This window comes from Ylistrum balloti, unplaced genomic scaffold (genome assembly GCF_031769215.1).
Source record: "Ylistrum balloti isolate Yb309-2 unplaced genomic scaffold, AGI_CSIRO_Ybal_v1 Utg369936, whole genome shotgun sequence".
Classification (NCBI taxonomy): Eukaryota; Metazoa; Mollusca; class Bivalvia; order Pectinida; family Pectinidae; genus Ylistrum; species Ylistrum balloti.
In genome coordinates, this window is record NW_026782046.1 from 990,299 (window position 1) to 1,010,489 (window position 20,191).

Consider the following 20,191-nt stretch of genomic DNA (forward strand, 5'->3'; position numbering starts at 1 on the left):
ATGGATACAACGTACAGCAAATCCATTAATGAAAATGTTGTCAAACTCAAGATTTTTTTCCCCTACAAACATGATAAAGATCAGATGAAAGTGATATTTTGATTTCAGTTGACTTTTTCACCAATGTTTTGGTCAAGAAAGTCAGTTAATGACCAACAGAGCTTGAATCTATGAAATCCCTGAGAGATTTAGAATCCAGCTATGTACACTGATGCAGCCAGAATGAATGTTTGATCTCTTTTTCGAGGAACACTTCAAACAAAATATCCTACAGCCATCAAATTTTGATGTGTGTGTGTTCAATAGTATCTCACATAGGGAAATCAAAACAATCCAGCTTTCTACAAAATTCACCAAGCTTTTCATAAACTACATCAATATACACATTGAAAGTGATGTTTGTGAAATATATTGCCTATAACCATGCCATTTGTTATCGTGTTTTGTCCTCTGTTTACTGAATGGGTTGATATGAAATTAACATTTCACATCACATCAATGTGAACTACTAAATGAACAACAATATTTCCTACACTTCTGCAGTTTTACTTTCATATACTTTCATAATGCTAGTAAGATAGCTTTATTTGTACAATATAAACTTCTCAAGTTTCAGAATTCAAAACAAATATTTTTCTAGATTGATATTTCAACTTATATAAAATATGTATTCTGACATGGAACAGTTTTTTTTTTCTTCAAAATTCTGCATCATTAATCACAGAACTTTTGGGACCTTCTTTTCTCAGCAGCTTGCCAGTTTTCAGGAGATTTAATTTTATCGTTTAATCTGACATAAATTCCACTAAACAAGTCCTTATTCACAGAGTGCTAATTTTGAGCACACAGAAAGCATGGTGTTCCTATCTTTGCTGCCAGACCCAGGCCAGGTATCAGCTACAAGAATACACATGCACACAGAACTTTATTATATATCAAGTCTCCCCTTGAAACAGTTTCCATCAACCCCCCATTCAGCCTCACCTAAATTCTGATTTGGGACAAGCATTGTCTGTTTCTGGGATGTTTAACCCTGAAGTAAATCAAATTTCCACACAAACATAATTCTGCCATAAATATGCCATATTTTAGCGCTGAACCAGAAAGAAATTGTGTGACCAGCACAGTTGTCTAAGTCATCCTAAGCTGGTTTTATCTGTTCTTCTGTCTCTTTATCATCCGTTTTATACCAAACAGGAAACAATACCCAGGTAGTCTACATCAAAGAATTTATCCTTGTAACCCTATAGTACTAAACTTAGAACAGCCCAAATCAGTGCCGGAATAATCCACTATAGTAACTGGAGGGTGAGCAGGTCAATAAAATTTTATCATTATAGGATGTAAATTTCACAGATAACGAAGAAGTTATTAAGACAAGGTTTTAAATCATGGCCTACCTTTACAATAAGATCAGTATGTACGATACATCAATACAGCATGTGTACTTGTTTTGAGCTCTCCACAATTCTGACATGTATGCGATAGAAACACTAAAAAAATCCATAAAAATATCATGAATGCCGGTCTTTATTACAAGTAGCTCAATCATGTTGTTTTTTTTTTCCTCTCTGTTCACATTGCAGCAACCTGTCAATCTGTAAATTTCCGCATATCATGAAGTCACACAAGGAATATATACATACACTCTGTTAGTGACACAAGAGGCTCCATGGACCTGTACAACACTTGGTATTGAATATTGATAACGTTTGACTTTGCATGATGTTTAAGACACAATATCATTATACTACTGTATCAACCTAGTCTGTAATGAACCCAGGGTATAAACCCACTACCTCTGACATAAAGACAACATGTGGGCTTATTACTGGTCAATGAATAAAATTTGTCATTAATTTTCTTGATCACCAATAAATATTTGTTAGGCTTATTACCAGACGTTAGCTTATCTCTGGATATATACAGTATTCTACATACATCATAGATATATAAATGATTATTCAGCATTTCCACTATGCTTACATTTATCTATATTTTTCTTAAAGACATGTTACCCATTATCTTTAAACTCTTATTCTTTGTTCCGTATTTCAATAAAATGTCTCTTTTCTCCGATTGTTTTGTATGAATGACAGAAGACTAAAAGTATATCTAGAATGATAAAATGTCTGATTTATATATTATTTCAAATAAAAATTAAAAGAATGTCCTTGCACAAAATCAAAAGAAATAAACATTCCATTCCCCATCCATCCTACCCCTCACTCTCCCCTAAAGAATTTCATACATGTTTGTCTGAAGCCCAGTTGATAAGCTTGCACATTTTTGACTGGTGATATTGAACATCTTACTGATGACATCACAATGTAACAAAGAAAAAAAAAGGTGACGATCACTTAAGCCCTAATAATAATCTCATAACTGCATTCATAGCATTATGACTGCAATGAGAATTAAATACCCTCAAATACAAATAAAGTGCCTGACGAGAATACAAAAATATAATTTTAAATAAAAAAGAAAAAGAAAGTAATAATAATAACAAAATGAATCACTCAATTATTGGACAATTTCCCAACATAACTTAAATCAATGGCCGATAACAGCAATCCTCACATTTTATTAAGCTGACATCATCTTTGAAGAAATTTGGCTGTTCTACTCTCAAAAAATCAATGGACATACAATCCTTTATCATCTAAGGTGGTCTGACATTAGAGACCGGACGGACAATCTGTATTAAAAACCTCTTTCTAAGTGTGTTTGTTGCCACATATATAAACTCCATATAAAAGTGCTTTTTTTGTGCCACACAAGATCTCATTGTTTAACCAGTAAAATTATATGGATTTTTTTATGTGGCTACACAAAAGGGAAAGTGCACCAATGTACTTTTACAGAATCTAAGGTGGTCTGAACAGAGAGATCTCCGAGACAATCTGTATTAAAATCATCACTCTTTATAACTAATATTTGTTGAGATATATAAAGTCAGCCAATCAGATATTATGACTACAATTACAAAAGAGACATCTTCAGAAATTCTTTGTTGAGTTCCTCGGAGATTTAAAACCTTTCAACAGCTGATATGGTAACAGAAAAATGGTTTCTCTTACCTTACGCAGGTGCAACTACACTCTCACTACAATGAACTTTCTTTATCAAACCTTTTAGGGGACATGGGTGGATTCCCATGTCAGGACAATGGTATGATAAACCCTTCAGGGGACATGGGTGGATTCCCATGTCAGGACAATGGTATGATAAACCCTTCAGGGGACATGGGTGGATTCCCATGTAAAGACAATGGTATGATAAACCCTTCAGGGGACATGAGTGGATTCCCATGTAAGGACAATGGTATGATAAAGCCTTCAGGGGACATGAGTGGATTCCAATGTCAAGACAATGGTATGATAAATCCTTCAGGGGACGTGGGTGGATTCCCATGTCAGGACAATGGTATGATAAACCCTTCAGGGGACGTGGATGGATTCCCATGTCAGGACAATGGTATGTTGTAAAGTCAACAATTCATTGAAACCAAGACTACAAGTCAAAAAGGTCAAGTATTGAGTAAAACCTGAAGAGAACCTTTAGGCATCTAAACTATTAGTGATAGTAAAGATAATAGATGTGTGTGAGATAACATCAATTATATTTGTAAAGTAAATGTAGAAGATAGTTCCAGTGAATTACAGATATTTGATAAAAGATGCAGAGCTTCAATAAATGCAAAGATATTTGAAGGGAATCATAGAATTTCAGTAAATGAAAAGATATCTAAGGTAGAATTTCAGTAAATGAAAAGATGTCTTAAGGTAAAATTTCAGTAAATGAAAAGATATCTAAGATAGAATTTCAGTAAATGAAAAGATATCTTAAGGTAGAATTTCAGTAAATGAAAAGATATCTGAGATAGAATTTCAGTAAATGAAAAGATATCTTAAGGTAGAATTTCAGTAAATGAGGAGATATCTCAGGCAAAATTTCAGTAAATGAAAAGATATCTTAAGGGAGAGTTTCAATAAACAAAAAGTATCTTAAGATAGAATTTTAGTAAATGAAAATTATCTTAAGATAGAGTTTCAGAAAATGAAAGGTTACCTTAAGGGAGAGTTTCAATTAAGATATCTTAAGGTAGAGTTTCAGTAATTGAAAAGATTTCTTAAGGTAGAGTTTCAGTAATGTAAATGTAACAATATCCTGAGTAGAGTTTCAGCAAATGAAAAATTATCTTTAGGAAGAGTGTAAGTAAATAAAAATATATCTTAAGGCAGAATTTCATTAAAGTAGAGTTTCAGTAAATGAAAAGATATCTTGAGGTAGTTCATTGTCCTTGAAGAGGATTGCATATAGATTTGTAAGTCCTATAATCCTCATCATGGTAAAAAAAATTTTAATTTCATAAATATTTTATGTGTACTTTTTAAAGAAAAAATGAAAAATTTTCCCACCAAAATCAGTCAAATTTGAATCCTTGATTTATGCAATGAAATTTTCAAATACCTTTTCTTGTACAAGTTAATAAACCCGACTTGGGCTTCACTTACTGGTAGAGGACTTCTGTACTTTCCCTCACTGTACTTCTATAACAGTACATGTATACTAAAGGAAACGGTACTCCCCATCTGTGACAGTGTCCAAGGGACTGTATTTACTATCCGTGTCACAGTACAGTACAAATTTTACTGATATATCAGACCATTATATACCCTGTCAATGGAGAAAATTTCTAAATGGAAATATTCAATGTGCCTTCATCTGACATTTAAAATGTGTCTGCTTTGCGTTAAACTGACAAGACCTGTCTACATGAATAAGTATATTTAAAAAAATATTGGAAAAGGGACAAGGAACTTGTAGCTGATCATGAGAGCAATGGGCCATTTTCAGCAATATTTAGTCAATGTCTAAGATAAAATGGGCCGTTTTATATAATATTTTAAAAAAAAAAAAAAAAGGAAAAAGGGAGGGGTCAATTTAAGTTTCAATGCCCGAGAAGCCAAGTGCCCTCTCACAGATTGTGTCTCAGAGAGGTCAGAGTTGGATGGAAGTGGGGGTCTGGGACAGAATTTTGGGAAAATCTAGGAAATCTAGGCACTGGGGTAGGATAAAAGGTTGGATGTTAAGGTACGGGTGGAAGTAATAGAGTGATTAAAATTCTAAATAGAAATCTGGTTAAGGGCAAATGGGTGTTAGTGGCTGGGCTAGGAATGGATGTGACTTTGAGTGGACCATTGTCATTTTGTTTTGATAATGAGGACATATGTGCAAGCTATCATAATTCCAGCAACTTTATCACAGTGATGTGTGGGTGTTTACCTATAGTACACAGCTTTACAGATCATGACATGTATGGGGACATGACAGTTACAGCCCAATGAAATGCTGAATAGACACGTGTGTGTGGGCCTTTAGGTACAACCAATAAGGAATAAAGGCTCACAGAATACAGGCAACCAGCTCCATCATTATCACACATGGTAGGACAGATATCCTTAACACACCATCAGATTTCACTGAAAAGAACACTGGATTCCATTATCAGTGATTACCCGCATCCAATATCCCTTAATTCTAGTGATTGCTTCAATAAATATTCATTTGCATAAAAGTACTTTGCTCTTTCCTTCTAACAGGTATAAATGCATGTTTTTGTAGCAAAGTCATCAAGACTGGGGAACACCTTCATTTTTGAAAGTTTTAATCGTAAATCTGATGGTAAAAGAAATAATTCACCATTCAATAAAATCGGCTTATATCAATATTTCAAATTTCGCGAATGAAATATGTATTTTCAAGAGATATGCTGAAAATATAGATATTTCACACGGTATGAGAAATGGGAAGAATGATTACATTCAACACGTTAATCATGTTTTGAATATGATCAATATTGTGAATCATGGTGGAAAAAAAAAGAAATTTGCCTTTTTTTCCATTTTTTCTACAACAGAACTTAACCCAGTCTAACAGCAGCTGCAGACATTGTAGTGTCACGGGAAATCAGACAATAAAATTGTTTGTGTGTGTAGTTTTTCGAGTGTTTATTGCAGATCCTAATTTCATCACATGGAGAGCTGACCAGTCTCTGAGGCAATTTATATCAATACAAGCATCACAGCCTATCGTAACCAAATTGCAAAACAGTTGGAAATCAGAAGAAAAAAAAATCATTTCATTCCAACTGAAATCCATATCTGGAGGAATTATATTGTGATGTTTATGCAATGGTATCAGATATTTGCAGACAAAGAATCATCGATGGTTTCATTTCCGTGCTGTTTCGGATCGACATAGAGATTTCAGCGTCAATATCTCGGCTATGTATTATGCAGAAGGGTCTACTTCATACTGGGCACATGAACACATGTGATATAAAAAACAAGAAATCTATGAATTGATCTTGAATTTAAATAATATCAAAATGGCTGACATTTATCTTATTGTCATCTTGAACTCGTCACAGGATAAATGTTCTCATTTATTTAGTTTAATTTATTCAGAGAAATTTACGGGAATTTTGTCTTCATTCTCATTTAAAGAAGTTCAACAACAAAAAGTGATACATTTATTATGTATTAATGGTAATGTCACTTGCTGAATACAACAGATGCAGGTGATATTGATGTGTACACAGATGGGAATGAATCAGGGGATGCATATGTCCCCTGCTCAGGGTACAGGGGCAAGCCCCCAGCAGGGGGTATGGTGGCAAATCCCCCAGTTACGTGGGTTGAATAACAAACCCTCAAAAGCTAGACAAAAATGAGGATAATTTGGCAAAAACTTTATGTCATTTTGTGATGAACTGTATGCAGCTGCCTATTTGTGTAAAGGCAGCTACAAACATGTCATGTCATCTTTCTGTATAGGAACGCCATGTCTTATGACTATATAACCATATTACAATGAAAAATATATACAATGTATATAATGAATATTTGTGTGTCTTTAAAAATGGCATTAAAAGGAGATTTTGATGTAAAATTACAAGACAATTTAATCTGAAAATAAAAAGATCCTTAATTTGTCTTTATTTCAAACGTTATTTATGAAACAAACTTTTTATCTGAGAAACACTGTTAAAAGAGGTTTTGTTGAAATGGAAAATTCTTCAGATTTCATTTATCTCATGAAATGGAAATCAAAGGAAGTTAGACCTTACATATACATCCAAAGAAAAATGTTTCTGAGAAGTTCTTTCCAAATATTTCCAAAACTGCTCCTGCTAGGATCAATTTCAGATCTTCTGCTAACTAGACTTATGAACACTCAACTGATCTTATCCTTAGCTGAGCTATAAAATTGCGGTTTATATTTGCCCTGGTTACATATAATTCTGCGCTAGGAAAGCACTCTCCCTTAAGTTTCCAGGAATGACGGAGCTGCCTGGATACTTGCATAAGTGTCCTTGAAACTTATTTAGAGGTCATTGTAATATTTTAAATGCATGCGCTACCAATCAGTTTATTTGTGCCATGTGCACATGGAACTTGTGTGTGTCAGAATGCAAGACTGCGACATTGAAGGACATGGCATAATTACAGAAAAATACCACGTATCATCAAATTATTATGAACTGAAATAGCTGTCTATCAAACCAGAGGCAATAGCTAGTTCATTGTATGGAAGAATATCACACGAAACACTGTAGGAAAATTAATTCAACTTGAGTCTCGCTTTGGTAATAGAAGAGAAGATATTGATTGGAATATGACGATAGTAAAAACAAACACATATACATATAATGATAATAAATAAAGAAATAAAAATGATACCAAATGAAAACTGATTGCATGTTGCCTCCAATGAATGAATATTATCACATTCCATAGTAATATACATGGTATATCACTTTAAAAACCCCAATATCTGACTGCATGTTATAGCAGAATAGAAGTGGACAGACACATCCCATGACGATTTTATTTATTTATCATGATGAGATATGGCAGGAGCTAAATTAAATAAAAAGGCAACTGAACTTTAGAATTATTCATTCCAAGTGTAAGGAAATCAAAGAACATTAAATTCTGTCATAAAATGACTCAGCCAAACGATGAAATGAAAAGTGCATGTTCCCTTCAATACTAGATAAGCAGAGAATCTGGAATTATTTCCCTTAAGTAGAAACTTTTAACGCACGCCTGTAATTAACACATCATGTACATAGCCCATTATCAAACACCAAGCAGTAGTTAACATTTATAACACTCAAATTCATTTTTTTTTTTTGTAAAAATTTCTCCAGTACAAAAATCCTTGTATGCATTAAAAAAATTTTTTTATAGAGTTGATGTGTGTATATCGACTGGTTTTGGACAAAAAGATAATCTAAAGACTAGCATTACTCTTAAGTTAAGGCCGACATCTTACGAAATCAATGACAGCAGTACATTTAGCGATAAAAATCTTTTATATTGATTATTCAACAACATGAAAGACTCTCAAGCTACAAAACATTATCCAATTAGAAGCAGAGCTGAATCGTATTCAAAATGTGTTTCAATTTATTCCAAGACAGACATGTCGTCTAAGAATTTACTGATTAAAAACTCTAGCTAGGTCACGTATGTCAGCTGCAACAGTCGTTGCACTCAGCGAGAAAAGTACATTGCAGTGTCCACACATACATGAATTTTGTCTGCAGACATATTTACATAATAAATAAAGTCATTTACTGTCTTCTCTAGCAGGTATAAATATGAATACTTTCCTCAGAAATTTACATACTAAATCCTTGCTTTGTCTCCATGTTGTATGAGTTTCTATAATGTAAAGGAAAGATTCATTTTCATCACAATTATATGAAAACGGTTGAGAAATCATATCTTTCTACATTATAAATGTCCTTACTTGTTTGTAGGGATGTCTAAGAATTTCCGCATGTTTAGCAGGGTGGTGTTTGAATAGCAACATGATAGTCACATATTTGTTTTCACAAATTTTTTAAGATTTAACATTTGGGAGATAGTTAAAAATTCATCTGTTCTCTGTGGACGAAGTCAACTATCTTTGTAACTAACACATCTGAGCTTAACTTTGAATGTATAATTAGCATTATAAAATATAGCCAATCAGTGGAGGGTCTGATGTCACCACTTTTCAGTTTAGTTTCGCATTCTGTGTGCATGAAACAACCAAGATCAAAGTCGTACCTATTGTCATTAACTTTGGTCTTACAGCACTGTTAATAACTTTAATATGCATTTATTTAGGTCAATTCCTTGGAAAACTTATGGACTGTAATTATGTATCACAGACAATATAAATTTTGGATGGCATCTTCCTGTAGACATTTTACTGGATGCATCGACAATGAGTATTTTATGAACAGTGGTAACAACTTTAACACTTTACAAGAGAAAATCTTTTCTGGATTTTAATGAAAAGAAATGTTGAATGATCAATCATTTCAAAATTTGTTTAGTTTAATTTCATGTTATTTGAGGCCTTAAAGCTAGCATAGGGCATCATTGTACTGGATGTGGATTTAGCATTATTTTTGTATATACGCAAACAGTTCATGTTACAAAGTACTACGATGATTATTCTGTTGAAAAAGTCATGTATACTCTTTAACAATCAAAATTTCCCAGTTTTTGAAAATGCGAGGATATATTTATGCCTTTAAATGTATTCATTTCCTGTGAAACATTTTTTGCGTTATTTTCGTATTTTTAAAACTGAGTTCATAACCCAGACAATAAGTTCCAGAAATTTATCATATTTCTTACAACCAACCACGCGCTATGTTTTTTATGTGGAGAAAATCGAGCCATTGTAGGGATTTTTCTGTTCTATATTAATAAAACATGTGTGATGATTTCCTTGTGAAAGCCGTATACCATATGGAATTGACATGAAATTAAATACAGTGATATTTGAATATTCGAATACTTAATCAAAGGAATATTCCAATGATAACTTCTATCCAATTGACATCCCTACTAGCTGTTTGCTGGGATTACTGTTCGATGAACAGTCAGGGTCAATTACCTAACTAAGCACCATGCAGAAAGCCTGTCACATGCTATTCTGTGCAATTAAGGTAAAGTGTCTCGCCTTAACAAACAAAACAACACACACCAGCACAGGATGGTCTGTAATATCAGCTTTCTATAAAACACAAACTACCAAAGGAAGGGATCAAACCACACATCTTAAATATTAACCTGATCATGTGGTTGTATTTGTCCCACAGTAATTGATTGGATTTAGCACCAAAATGTACAAAAACTACAGTTATTGTCATTGTTGAGTTATTGTTATTGTCATTGTTGAGTTATTGTTATTGACATTGTTGAGTTACAGTTATTGTTGAGTTGTAGTTATTGACATTGTTGAGTTATAGCTATTGTCATTGTTGAGTTATAGCTATTGACATTGTTGAGTTATAGCTATTGGCATTATTGAGTTATAGTTATTGACATTGTTGAGTTATAGTTATTGTCATTGTTGAGTTATAGTTATTGTCATTGTTGAGTTATAGTTATTGACATTGTTGAGTTATAGTTATTGACATTGTTGAGTTATAGTTATTGTCATTGTTGAGTCATAGTTATTGACATTGTTGAGTTATAGCTATTGGCATTATTGAGTTATAGCTATTGGCATTGTTGAGTTATAGCTATTGACATTGTTGAGTTATAGCTATTGGCATTATTGAGTTATAGTTATTGACATTGTTGAGTTATAGTTATTGTCATTGTTGAGTTATAGTTATTGACATTGTTGAGTTATAGCTATTGACATTGTTGAGTTATAGTTATTGACATTGTTGAGTTGCAGTTATTGTTGAGTTACAGTTATTGAAATTGTTGAGTTATAGCTATTGACATTGTTGAGTTGTAGTTATTGACATTGTTGAGATGTAGTTATTGACATTGTTGAGTTATAGCTATTGACATTGTTGAGTTGTAGTTATTGTTGAGTTATAGTTATTGTCATTGTTGAGTTATAGTTATTGACATTGTTGAGTTATAGTTATTGTCATTGTTGAGTTATAGTTATTGACATTGTTGAGTTATAGCTATTGACATTGTTGAGTTATAGCTATTGACATTGTTGAGTTATAGTTAATGACATTGTTGAGTTATAGTTATTGTCATTGTTGAGTTGTAGTTATTGTCATTGTTGAGTTGTATTTATTATCATTGTTGAGTTATAGTTATTGTTGAGTTAAAATTATTGGCAATGTTGAGATTTCTAATCTCTGTAAAATACTGTATGACCCGAGTTTGAAATAAAGCAGAACAAATATGCAGTGATCAATCTCCTATTTATTTTCATGAGTCCCGTAATGTAAAATTTAATAATTTTCTGAAATTCCAATGGGTCGCATCAAAATTCTGTGAGTACAGGACATGGGACTCGTATGTAGATCTATCACTGAATCTATATATGTCTGAGAAAATGAACGTCTTTACGTACATCAAACATTAAACATCACACAAGAAATCAATAAAATACAAAGCTCAGAATAACACAAGCAACATTCTTTTTATAAATATGCAATTCTTTGTGATTTACTGGCTTAGCCTAGTTATCAGACAGTAGTATCTTTTTCCTCTTCTATGCATATTGCAGACGACCATATTAGCAAAGACTGACAGACCCGACATGGTGCCAACACAGACTCACTTCCCCAAGGATGCATCAAAATCACTTTACAAGTTTTGAACCAATAAACAATAGGCCATATTCTTCACTTACCATGCTCATAACAAATGTTGCCAAGGGCTCGACAAATCTGAGTGGCCAGGGTGATATCCTCCGTCGATTTCAACATGTTCAGTAACACAGGGACAAAGCCTTTATCAACGCATGCTTTTCTCACTGATTCTGAAAAATGTGAAAGGTTAACTATCATATAAAATCTGCCTCAAGGTTAAAAGAGTTGCATTGGCTTAAATATTAAACAAATTATAAGAAAAATGAATGACATTCATGGATGTTTCAAAAGAATTGAGAAAAATATTAGACGGGCTTATTATAAGACACTGGCATGTTGCCAGATAAAGACTGTAAGTGTTCTTGAGTCTGTAGCTAACTCAAAATTCTTCACACATTACTTCCATCGGTGCTTCTATTTCAAACAAAGGATTTTACACATGTAAAATTACATTTAGCAAAACTACTTGTCCAGCTTCAGAAGGTGCGATATGTACACTGGTACACATGTATTAACATCACACTGAATAATCTTTCTGTTCTGTATAAACCAGACTATAAAGGTCCCATGTGAAATCCAAAGATCTTTGTTCTGAAGAAGAAAGTACCTTAAATTCCAACAGTATTACGACAACATATATCTTTAAAAATTCTATGACAGTCAAAAATGGCTACTTTTTTAATTGTGTTCTGTAGACACATAGTTTAGTGCATCATTTATTCATAGGTATGAACATGAAAAGGAACACAAAAGATAAATGCAAAAAAAAAAAAAAAAAGCAAAAAAAAAAAAACCAGAGAAATGTCTACAAGATATGAATACCCTGGCTCCAAAGTAAACAAGGATTTTATCAGGTGCAGGACTTGATGTTACAATACTATATATAGAGTAGATATGAACCAAATCTGTTGACATGTTCTCAAGGTATAACATTGATTCTGAATGTGACAGTACCCAGCCTGATGCCCAGTTCTATGTCAGTGCGATCATGAACGTGGTGTAGACTGGATCTACGGTGGAAGCACTAATGACATCTTGTGTATATATGTTGACTGGTCACATCAGCAGTGGTTCAGGCAGGTCAATATCAAAGCACAGTCATAAACAAAACATGATGCTTCAATCCCAGCCTTAACTCTTACAATAGCTTCCCAAATTGCAATCGGTAACAATTGGTTTTCTTCCCAAAACAAGACAAAATTATCAAATTGAAGGTAATAGCCCTGCAGTATTGTGTAATGCAATGAAGGAGAAAAGAACTTATCATTGGGGAGCAGCCTGATTACAGGGAAATAAGTAGAATTCAGGGTAATTATATTGAACAGCAATAGATACAGTGGGCTTATTACCTGACAAGGGGTTGTTGCTGGTAACATAGTAACAGACCATGATGAAAATAGTACCTGTAGACTGACAAGCTGGTGAAATGTTATGCAGTTGTCATTTTCACCAGCCAAAAGTTCATCCGAGACAAATATATACACTGGTTTATGTATACAAGATGAACCCTTGACAAGTGAAGATGTGCAGTTGTACACTCATACTGCAATTAAAGGAGACTGAAAAAAAATGCCTTTCCTCAAGAGACTTCAAGACAAATTTATTCAGAAGCATACAATTTTCACTCATTATTAAAGTTTTGTTAGCATACTTACCACTTTTGGCTAATTCAGCAAGAACCATGACAACTTTGAGTTGAAGGTCTGCTGTCCCCTGTGTGAGATTTTTGTAGAGCTCTGTTAGAATACCACATTCCACAAATCCATGTGTATGGCTGTCGAGATCATCTGTTAAATAACATATAGAGTCAATGTAATTCATATTCTAGGCTTTAATAATACCATAATCTACTACACCTCTATCACCCTGCATCGCCCACACACACAACAACTTAAGAGACAAAAAGGGCAAGACAAAAGAAAACAAAAATGTAAATTTTTTTTAATCTGTAGCTTTGAAATTTTTAACGAAACATGCAATTGATGATAATAAAAACAGCACATGTATATGGAAAAAAACAGTATGTCTTTTTTTTTATTAGGATGTCAAACATGTAAGTTACTATTTACCTCCACTAAATTTCTGAAGAAAAGAGAGGACAGCATCCAGACTTGGAAGCAGATCCTCATGAGTTGTGGACAATTGTAAATTCTCTAATAGAGCTACTGCCTCAGAGTATCCTTCAGGTTCAGCTGTAATGAAGTAAAGATTAAGAGTGTTCAACCCTAGCATTGAATGTCCAATGCCGGTTTTCATAGAATTGGCTTCATACATCCCCCTACTTTCAAAACTAGCGAAAATTCTGAAATCTTCAATTATTTGTTTATTTTTGTACGCACACTCATAGCAACATAAATTGCTCAGAGGATTTTAACTTTGGGACTCATGCTTTTTCCGTGGGATTCGAAAATATTTTGAGAATCCCCTATATCTCTTTGTGACTGAACACATCCAAAGTTTGGAAATGATGTTCTGGACTCCCAGACAAAAAATTACTGAACAAAGTATTTCTAACATGCATTATCGAAAATCTTCATTAAATGTCATAAAATTCTACAGGCCATTGGTCATTGCACACTTTCTTTGTAGGCTGTTTGCTATCTGATCATCAGACAGGTATATGACCGATAAAAAAATCATGAGCAATCTATGCAATTTGAGATAAAATAGAACATATTTTTATAAATGTTATGAAATAACAATGTAACTGTGCCATGCAATTAAACACCATGACCATTCAGATTTCAGTCTTCATCTGACATTGTTAGTATCCAATATTTTTATCTCTTGTCCTTGTTTAAATTATTTACATATTAACATCATCCAACAACATTGTAATTTGTCCCTTTGAATACTTGTACATCTTTTTTTATTGCATTCAGTATTTGAAGTTAAAAATAAGATATAAAGATTACCAATATACATTTATGAACAATGAAAATCACCTGCAAATAAATTTGTTCTGATATGAACAATCTTCAAAATAAATCCAATTTTAATTTCAAATATTGTTTTTGAATATTACAGCTTATATTCACCTTCACATCTACATTTGACACTCAGATATTATGGCGAAAATTAACTGTAAATAATATAAGACAGACTCGTCTGAGTAAGCTATTATCATCACAGGTTGTAAACATTTTTTTTCAAATTGTTAGAAAGTGATGCTCCAATCACAATACCAGGGACATTTCACGTAAAACGAAATGAATTATGATTATATCATGATTGTTTACAATTTCTCCTTCTTTTGAATATGAATTTTTTAAATTTTGTTCACTCTCGAACTTCATCGTGCACCGCATCCTCACAGCATAATGAAATAACAACGGCCAGGTCAAGTGTAAAAATCAATTTCGTTTCTAATAACCCTGACTTTCAGTAAAGAAATCAAACACGCCCATGTTTTGTTCGACATCCTTACCCATTGTTGATATTGGTGTTGACGTCCTTTCCTCGCTTACTATAACAGAATACACAAAGTAAATTAGTCCGTAACAGTATCGTGGTCTATATCAACGCTGCCATGACACCGGATATCATAAAAGTACAACTTCCGCAACAAATTCACACCGTTATAATTCAGTCGTAATCTCGCGATAACACAAATGAAAGGAAGAGCAAAGCAAAATGTTTGTAGCGGTTTCTGTAAATCGCCGCTAACTTGAACTAGATTCGGTTTGTGAATTCTTCACTGTAGAAATGGAACAAGTCGGTATTGTCCTTAACCAGCACGTCTTGTGAACTCGCTTCACGAGAAAAGTACATGCACATTAATAATTAAAAAATGATAAAACATGCTAAACAAGTGATTTCCTGCTTCTATATTTAGGAAACCTATGGTCCCTAAATTTAGACATTTGAAACCCGACTGGGCCTTGGATCATTTCCGAAAATTTTTAATTTGACATTTATTATTTTCAAAAAGATTCTTGAATCGTCGTTCGTATATATACATGTGATTGTAAATGTTTATATTGATTCATGGTTTAAGTATAGACTTTTCCTCATAAACGCTGAGAGACTTCTATTTTTAGAACCGGGCACCCCCTACGGCAAAGTGATGTGTATTTCGTTTCCTGGCACGAATCGGGATTATCCCCGACGGGTTTGAAGCGTATATTTCATGGCGGTTTCGGTGAACTCGGGATGTCTTTCACTGTAGTTTTGAAGGGTGGGCCACCCTGGGGATTTAGAATCCAGGGTGGATTAGAGTATGAGGAACCCATAAAAATAGCGAAGGTAAGTAAAAATTAATTTTATGGTGAAAGATTGAACTTGTTGCAGTTAAAAAAAAGTTGGTGCCGTGTGTTCCTATACCAACCTCTTGAGACCTAGAGAGTTCCAACTTCAAAACCGGAATTCCAGAGGAACTTCGGTGAGCAATAATCATCAATGAAATATTTCATGACTACGGACAAAATTTATTATGTTTATGTGTTATGTAGATATCGAGGTTTTGCATTTATTAAGCATATTTTATCATGTGTTTTAAACTTTGTTGGGGGACGAACACAATTTGACGGTTCAGTAATCATGCTTGGATCAGCTTCCCTGTAACAGCTGTGGAGTTCTGAAGTCCGCAGCCAAACTCTATCCTCTTGTCTGTAGTTTTCTTCAGTCGACGGCCGACAGTTATCACAAGAATTCTAATAAACTTTGCATCTCACTATAATTATGTAAATTAAATAATGTTAAAGTTCAAAGTGATTTAAATTAATAAAAAAACCCCCATTTTTTTTTGTAAAATAGTAAAATCAAAATATGAAAGCAACTTCAGATCATTTGATGAATAGATTTATTATTAATTGATATATTTTATCCTTGTGACTCTGCAGTGATATTGATTGTAATCTTTTCATGAGCTGTACTATAACAGCTTGAGGGTAATCAACTGGGGAATATTTTAAATGTTGAAATGTTTTGGACACTTACATGGTATTTAGGGAGCAAATTAGTAATTAACTATCTAAGACTGTTATCAAATTTAACCATCAGGTTGTGTATAGTGGGGAATTGAACTGTACACATCAAGTATAAAGGAGATAGCAGATGGTTATCTCCTCGACTTTTGTAGATAAATTGTGGTTCATACGTCCTAAATTGAAAAATAAAAAGATCAACGTATCAGCATACGTGAAAATGATGTTATCATAAAATTGGTTCATGATTAAATTAGATTATTAGTTATTTCAGTTTGCATCTTACAACTGAATTTAAAATTCTGTCTGGACAAGTTTTGTACTTGTAAAAAATTACTGCTATAGATTCTCTCTTCAATATCATTGAAATATGATGATTTTTGATATGAATTTATATCCTGTAAATACTTTCGAATTTTTACCTTTTGATGTTTAAAACATGCAAGGATTACAATGACGCCAAATAGTTACAGAAATAAAAAAGTCCTGAGGTGTTAGCAATTGTAGTGCAGTTAACATGTACTTTGAGAACACCCTAACTGACTTTACTATTCATGAAATATTCTTTAAATGTTTGAAATTAAGAACTAGCTCAAGTGATATAGTTTAACCTGAAAGTTTAAATACCTATTTGATGGCATTTATATATACAGCCTATGTGGTAAAGATGGATAGGAAGCCCTTATTTAAAGGCCTTCTTGAAGACTGCTTTTAGCTAAATACCTCTGCGAAGACCTTTCCTACAGGAATGATTTCGTAGAAGATTCTGTATATTATATATCAAAAGTTAAGCAGTGACCTATATAATTAAGTTCGACCACTTTGATTTTAAGATACTCGACCCATATGGTAAATGATCCTAATTTTCTGTTTAGTTATAGGGTAATTGCCAGAAACAGGCACATGTATATGGTGTTTGGGGTGCCTACGGCAGTCATTATACATCTATATTGATTATACAGACAGGTGCTTAGGGTAGTCATACATCTGTAATGATTATACAGACAGGTGCCAAGGACAGTCATACATCTGTAATGATTATACAGACAGGTGCCAAGGACAGCCATACACATGTAATGATTATACAGATAGGTGCCTACAACAGTCATACAACTGCAGTGATTATACCCAGAAGATACTTGTGAAAAGCCTCTCATTCTGACCAAAAGTATTGAAAGTGCTTGATACAGTAACTGTTATCAAATTTAAGTTATTGTATTTGAGAGCCCACACAAATGAAGTTCTAACTTGTTGCCACTAGCCTAAGTGCTGGTAACACTGTATAGTTTAGATTTATCATGGAATGCACCAGTTTCTGGGATAGACAGACAGCTATTAGTACAGATGAATGTGATCTGGTGGAACATTCTGTACATGTAGCCTGGATAATGACGTTCATTCTTGATATCTGATGAAAGGATTCAAGTTGTTCCTAACCGTCGCTGACAGCCCAAACATTCCTGGGTGTATGTAGGGCGTTTGGTGTATATAGGTACAATGTGTTTACTACTTAATCAGGAAAGACCAACTGATTTACTTATACAATGAAATTAGTAAAAAAAAGTCTTTCAGTGAAGTAAAATATCAAGGTCTTAATTGCATCTTATTTTGGTTCAGTTGACTTTGGTATATCCGATGTCAATGAAAATGGGATAATCAAATTAAGAGATGTTATTCTTTTGGAAAGAAGTTGATGAAAAAGATATTAAGATTACAAAACTCACTGTATGATCTTAAGAATGTTGGGGGTATGGTTATTTCAGGACAATAATATTCAATAGTAATTCTGCTAAACATTTAAAACTAGTATAAGTTTGAGCGGGCTTATTACTGAGCATAGTCTTATTATGGGATAAATGCTGTCACACCTGTTATCAGACATTTAAATTCAATCTTACGGGTAAGGCAATATTTCATTAAAAGAGAAAACATAGAAATAGTGTGTGAGAATGATATAAGATTTTGTATGTACTGTCATGACAAGCAACCATTATTTATGTATTGTTATCACAATGAAGTTCTTCAGGAAATTAATTAAATACCCAGGGTGCTAAGTATGGGCAATACGGTATGGGCTTACACCAAATCTACATAGATCTATAAATTTCATTGTGTCTTATAGGAACTTTCAAATCCCATATGTAAATTCCTACTGGTAAACATGGTCTTTAATTTCATGTCTATCAATGAAGGAAAATATGTTTACAGGGGTGTTTCATTTGCATAGTATATAGAATTGCATATACCATAGCACATTATTTCATCATTGTGTCTCTATGCATACACTTATTCTACTATTAAGTCAATCCAGCTGTGAAATGTCATTTTAAATTGAGATTGGTGAGGATTTCACAATTTAGATATAATTGTGGAGTTGGCAGCGGATACATATTTAGATACTGCATGCGGATTCTGTCTTCAGTATTACCAACAACATATTTGACATCTGTGAACTACAGAACGTTATATTCAGTAGTTACACATACCTTCCAAGTCACTGCACGGAATTGTGACTTTCAGCTTCGGACTGGAGATAACAATTACAATTATCAGGAGGGTTTTAGCTCATGCTTATGGCATTCAGCTATGTCTGTTGTCCATCATTTTGTTTGTGATCTTTTTTCTAATTTTATAAATCACAGCTGGTTGTGAACAACTGAGCAGAAGTTGACAAAATTTGGTCAGAAGCATTCAATGGGGAAGGGAACTCAAATTCGTTCGAGTGATAAGGTCAGAGGGGCAGAGCTCTATGGGAAATTTGGCAAACTCTAAAATCCTTCTTTTTTAATTTGGTCTGAAGCATCCTTCGGTTAAGGATTTTAAAAATTTTATTTCAACAGTGGATCTTGGCCCCCTAGGGTGAGAGGAGTGGGTCCAATAGGGAAATAATAACAGATTATACTTCTTCTGTAGAAATGCCTAGATGCTGTCCCAGTTTGTTAGAAAGCATCCTTTAGGTTGGGTGAAGGTGAATCAATTGTTTGAATTGTGTAACTGGTGGGTCTTGTTCACTTTCGACAGTAGGGGCATGGCCCATTTTGGAAATACAGCAAATTCTTTATAATCTTTCTTCTGGAGCATTGTCTGGATTCTGTTCTAGTTTGGTCTAAAGCATTTTATGGTGAAGGGGAATCAATTTTATGTAAATGATAGTGTCTTATTTCTCTAGGGCAGGAGGGACAGAACAAAATAGGGGAAATAAACAAAATTCTTTAGAATCCCTCTTCTTCTGTACTTCTGCATGGATTATGTTCAAATCTGGTTTGAAACATTGTTTGGTAAAGGGGAGATCTATCATGTATACATAATGGGCCTCAGGCCCTGGTTCTAGAGCATTCTGAGTGAAGAGGAATCCATTGTATATCAATGGTGGGTCTCAGCCTCCTGGGGCTGGTCATAATGTAGGAAATAATGCAAGTTCTTTTAACTCCTTCTTTCATAGAAATACCTTGATTCTGTCCCCATTTGGTCTGAAGTATCCTAGCTAGGGTAAATGAAAACCAATTCTTTTCAAATAATTGGTCTTGACCACTGATCTCGACTCGACTCAAAAGGGGCAATGTAGCAATTAACACCTTCTTATACTGTAGGAAGGATTTTTTTATTATTAGTATTTTTTTTT

At 33.6% G+C, this 20,191-nt stretch overlaps 2 protein-coding genes across 8 annotated transcripts in view; one reads left to right on the forward strand and one right to left on the reverse strand.

The window, feature by feature from the left end:
* Nucleotides 1-15,148, reverse strand: part of LOC132547172 (rap1 GTPase-GDP dissociation stimulator 1-like) — a 42,551-nt gene extending 27,403 nt beyond the window's left edge. The window contains exons 1-4 of the mRNA XM_060210927.1: nt 15,072-15,148; nt 13,714-13,836; nt 13,300-13,431; nt 11,686-11,814 (exon numbers count right to left, since the gene is read on the reverse strand). Coding sequence (XP_060066910.1) covers nt 11,686-11,814; nt 13,300-13,431; nt 13,714-13,836; nt 15,072-15,075 — 388 coding nt within the window. The 5' untranslated portion in view covers nt 15,076-15,148. The remainder of the gene's footprint in view (nt 1-11,685; nt 11,815-13,299; nt 13,432-13,713; nt 13,837-15,071) is intronic.
* Nucleotides 15,149-15,774: 626 nt separating this feature from the next.
* The window catches only part of LOC132547177 (uncharacterized), a 138,005-nt gene continuing 133,588 nt past the window's right edge, over nt 15,775-20,191 (forward strand). For all 7 annotated transcript variants that reach the window (XM_060210932.1, XM_060210933.1, XM_060210934.1 and 4 more), the window contains exon 1: nt 15,775-15,889. In XM_060210932.1, the coding sequence (XP_060066915.1) occupies nt 15,797-15,889 (93 nt within the window). In that variant the 5' untranslated portion in view covers nt 15,775-15,796. The remainder of the gene's footprint in view (nt 15,890-20,191) is intronic.